This window comes from Plasmodium cynomolgi, chromosome 1 (assembly GCF_000321355.1).
Source record: "Plasmodium cynomolgi strain B DNA, chromosome 1, whole genome shotgun sequence".
Classification (NCBI taxonomy): Eukaryota; Apicomplexa; class Aconoidasida; order Haemosporida; family Plasmodiidae; genus Plasmodium; species Plasmodium cynomolgi.
The window spans coordinates 437,268-441,238 of record NC_020396.1 but is presented as its reverse complement, the minus strand read 5'-3'; the positions used below and the strand labels follow the sequence as shown (position 1 = coordinate 441,238).

Below are 3,971 nucleotides of genomic sequence, written 5' to 3'. Positions count from 1 at the left end.
TTTTTTTTTTTTTTTTGTAAAAGGAATTATCTTGTGTAAGACCCTGCGGGGAGCGACCTGGGGAAGCATTCCCAGCGCCTCCACCCACGTTGCCGTTGTTGGGGAAGGGCTAGCTCGTTTTTGTGCGCCAAGAAGGTACACCCCCACGGCAAACTGCACCTGGACTGAGGTGGCACATCTAGGATGTTTGGTGACGCCCCCCCGCGAGGGCTTCTCCACCACGTGTACTCTATCCAGAGCGAAAACAAAAAAAAAAAAAAACAAAAAATTACTTCATTAATGAATTACTTCATTACTTCATTACTTCATTCATTCATTAATTAATTACTTAATTAGTTGAAAAGGACGCGGGTCGTCCCGCCCCGTCCCATCCCGCTGCCCCCTCCCAATTTAAAAAACAGCCCAATGGGCAGGAGGCACAACGGCACGCTGGGACGAAGCGGAGTAAGTTTTTGCACAAAAAAAAAATAGTAGCTGCAGTAGCAGTAGCAGCAGCAGTAGCAGCGGCAGCTCCGGTTGGCGGAGGACAAGGGGCAACGCGAAGTGTGTGCTGCACCTTCGTTGGGGAAAAATTTGTCCGGCGGAAAAAGGGAACAAAGCGGGTATGCATATTTATTTGCATATTTGTGCGTAGGGCTGCACATTTGCGCGTGGGGCGGCGTGCACAGCTGGCGCGGAAGCGGCTCGCCTCCACGCCCGGTGCCCCATCACTTCGCCGCCGCCACCGCGGCCGGCTTGGCCTTGGCGATGCCCACCATGGAGGGCTTGCCGCCCATGCCGCGCACGAACACCGTGTAGTAGTGCCGCATGAAGGCAATGCTTCCGAGCAGGTACGCATGGTTCTTCTCCGAAGGTACGTCAATTTGCATGTACGCCGGGATGCAATTCTCCTCATTTAAAATCATGTACTCCTCAGGCATCAACTCTATGACCAAGTCACCAAACACATACTTAATCACAGGATAATTCTTGAGCACATCTTGGTAATTCTCTTCTGTACACGGGACAGAAGGAACTACATCAAAAAATTCCTTTATCTGTGCACTCGGCATAGTGTTATACGAAGTCCCTGTGTCGAAAATTGCATAGCTCTTCTCCTCACAACAAATTTTCTTCTCCCCCACGTATATTCCATCCAATTCTACTTCCCAGTAATACTCCTTAACCACAGGAAGCATGTAGATATTCCCTTCGTAAAATGATTTACTCAAACCACCCACTATGAACGTAGATGTATTATCATCAGGTGAGATATAAAAGGAGAATTGGGGGGATAAATTTTTATTCTGATTTAATAAGTTGTCAAAGAAGGAGACCTTTCCTGCTGATAACATTTCTGGGAATCCTAACCCTACAATGCCCTCAAAATCGATATAGTCAAAAATGTTATCTCCATTTAGGCTGTCGTTTGATTCACTCTCCACTAATCCAAATGTCTGATTCCGTACTGTGTGGTCTCCCAAAACGAACGTTTCTTTCCCAATAGATCCAGAAATAGAACCCGATCCGAAAACGATGTGTAGATTTTTCCCTATAAAGGATCTCCTAAATGTTCTCGATTTGTACGGATTATACCTGTTAACTTTTTTACAAGAATTTTCTTCACAATCTGTTGTTACTACCCAAAGATTTGTGCTCCCCGTGTCGAATATGGGATGGATCTCTTGTGGAGGAACCCCAACTAGGAGCGTCCCCACGAATTGGCTATCTCGCATATGCTTCAATGGGATCAGAAACACGTTTTCTTCTGTCTGTTCCACTACTGCGTTTGTGTCCTTCAGGTCGATGAAGTTCTTTTCGACTCTGGGGGGGGGTCCTCCGCACGTTCGTCACTTCCGCTGGGTTGGTCTCCACTGTGCTGGCCTCCCCTCTGTTCGCCTCCCATCTGTTGGCCCCCCTTCTGCTCTCCCTCCCTGTCTGCGCTCCCCGCCTCCACGTACGTATGCCTCTGCACATCCACGAAGGAGTCTGACAGGCTGTCCTTCCTATAACTCGTGATGTCAATAAAGTTCCTACCCCCCTTGGCACTCTCCTCCCGCCTGTTCTTGATCTCCTCGTTAATGCTGTCTATATCATCCAAAGTGTTCCCCAAGGGGTTACCCAAACTGCCTGAAATCCCTTCACCCCTCTTGACGTAGTACTTCACCCCACCGAGCTTCAGCGAATCATGATGCTTCTTCAAATTTCTGTGGTCATTTGGCTTGTTCTTGTTTAGCTTCAAGTGAATCGCATGTGGGGACTCCTCCTCCTCAAACATACATCCACTACATTCGCGTACATCCTTGCACTGAGAACAGGGGATGGGTTCTGGGCCAACCTTATACACCTTGTGGCATGTGGCTTCCCGACAGAAATGGAGTAAAAACAGAGCTCCACAGAAGAGCATCCTTAACCCCTTGGCGTGCTTCATCTTGCGGGCGATTACTGCTTTAATTTTTGAGCCTCACTCGAATGGCTATTATTCATCTATGCGCTCAAATGTGTGCTCCCGTCAAGTGGCACCTCATTCGCGTAACATGAACGAGCAATTTAATGCGATGTTTTGTATGTCTTTAAAGTGTAGGCGAATACTCGGATGGTATATTAAAATGACGTAAAAAAAAAAAAAAAAGGATTGCATGGAAGACGCGACTTAGTTGGTTTGCTGACTTGTGCAAATTTTGCCAACTCGTCTGGTAAAGTTATACACACCTTGAGAAAACGGAAAAAAAAAAAAAAAAAAAAAAAACACGAACGGGTTAAGTTTTGATGTAGAAAAAAAAATAAAAAAAAAGACTGGTTCTGTAACTTCTCGTCAAATGCGAATTCGACTTGAACCTCCTTTCGCAACTCACTCGCCGGTGTAGCACCGCTGTATAGCAAGCAAACGGGTAGGGGCGCACGCACAGGTTATACGTTATGTGTTACACGTTATGCGCTATGCGTTATGCGTTTTACGCGTGGCTGGAATGAATCGATGTGCCCCCTTGCGAGGTGCCGACTTGGACAGCTACGCAGGACGTTCGGAGGGTGTACACACAAGCCTCAATCTGCTTGTTGTGCATTTGGCTAACACCCTCCCCCCATGTTTGGGAATGGTCTGCTTCGCCCTGCGGTGAGTCAAACAGGGGAGCAGCCTTTTAACCATTTGGGGCCGTTGCTCGGGGGACCCAAATAACGGAAAAGAAAGGGAAAAAAAACGGAAAAAAAAACGAAAAAGTGACGAAAAAGTGACGAAAAAAAAAACGGAAAAAAAACTGAAGTAACGAAAAAAAAAGCTGGCAAAAAGGGCCGCAAAAAGGCAGCAAAAAGGAAGCAAAATAAAGCTAAATGAAACGAAAAAAAAAAAAACAAAAAAGGGCACAGTTGACACAAAAACGAACTGCGCGGAAAACACTAACTCGTAAAGTTTAAACAACAAGTTGGTCTACGAATTAAAAACGAGCGACACTCAACCCGGGTGGAGAAAAACAGAAAACAAGTCACAATGGCAGTTGTAACCATTTTGTATTTTTCCCCTCCAGTTTGTTCTGCGTGTGAAGGTTTCGCCGCATGCAAAAGGAAAAAAATAAAAGTGAAAATAATGGGATAAAATGAAAAAAAAAAATAAAATGAAGTAAAAACACTCAGGAGAGCGTGGTGGCGAACCCAACGGGCAAACCAGGCAAGCAAAACAGGCGAGCAAAACGGATGGAGCAAAACGGATGAGCAAAACAGATGGAGCAAAACAGATGAGCAAAACAGATGAGCACACCAAACGAGCGCGGCTTTCCAACTTGGCACAACAACCCTTTTTAAAAAGCAATTCTCCCCAACATCACAAACTGCGGAAAAAAAAAAAAAACTTCCAACTGAAAATCGTTAACTTACCACTTCTGTAATGTAGAAAAAAAAAGGGATGTTTCTTTTGGGTCTACCTTTTGAAGTGCCAACACACCGCACGCAAGAAAAAAAAAAAAAAAAAAAAAAACTTGAACTTTTANNAAATTTAC

The 3,971-nt window shown here is 45.3% G+C and overlaps 1 protein-coding gene across 1 annotated transcript; it reads right to left on the bottom strand.

Annotated features, from left to right (window-relative positions):
• Positions 1 to 707: 707 nt before the first annotated feature.
• PCYB_011900 (aspartyl protease) lies at positions 708 to 2,410 on the bottom strand (the record flags this gene model as incomplete). The annotated part of the gene is made up of 2 exons (XM_004220696.1): positions 708 to 1,803; positions 2,394 to 2,410. 2 exons carry the CDS (start codon positions 2,408 to 2,410, stop codon positions 708 to 710), a joined length of 1,113 nt encoding a protein of 370 aa, XP_004220744.1.
• Positions 2,411 to 3,971: the final 1,561 nt, after the last annotated feature.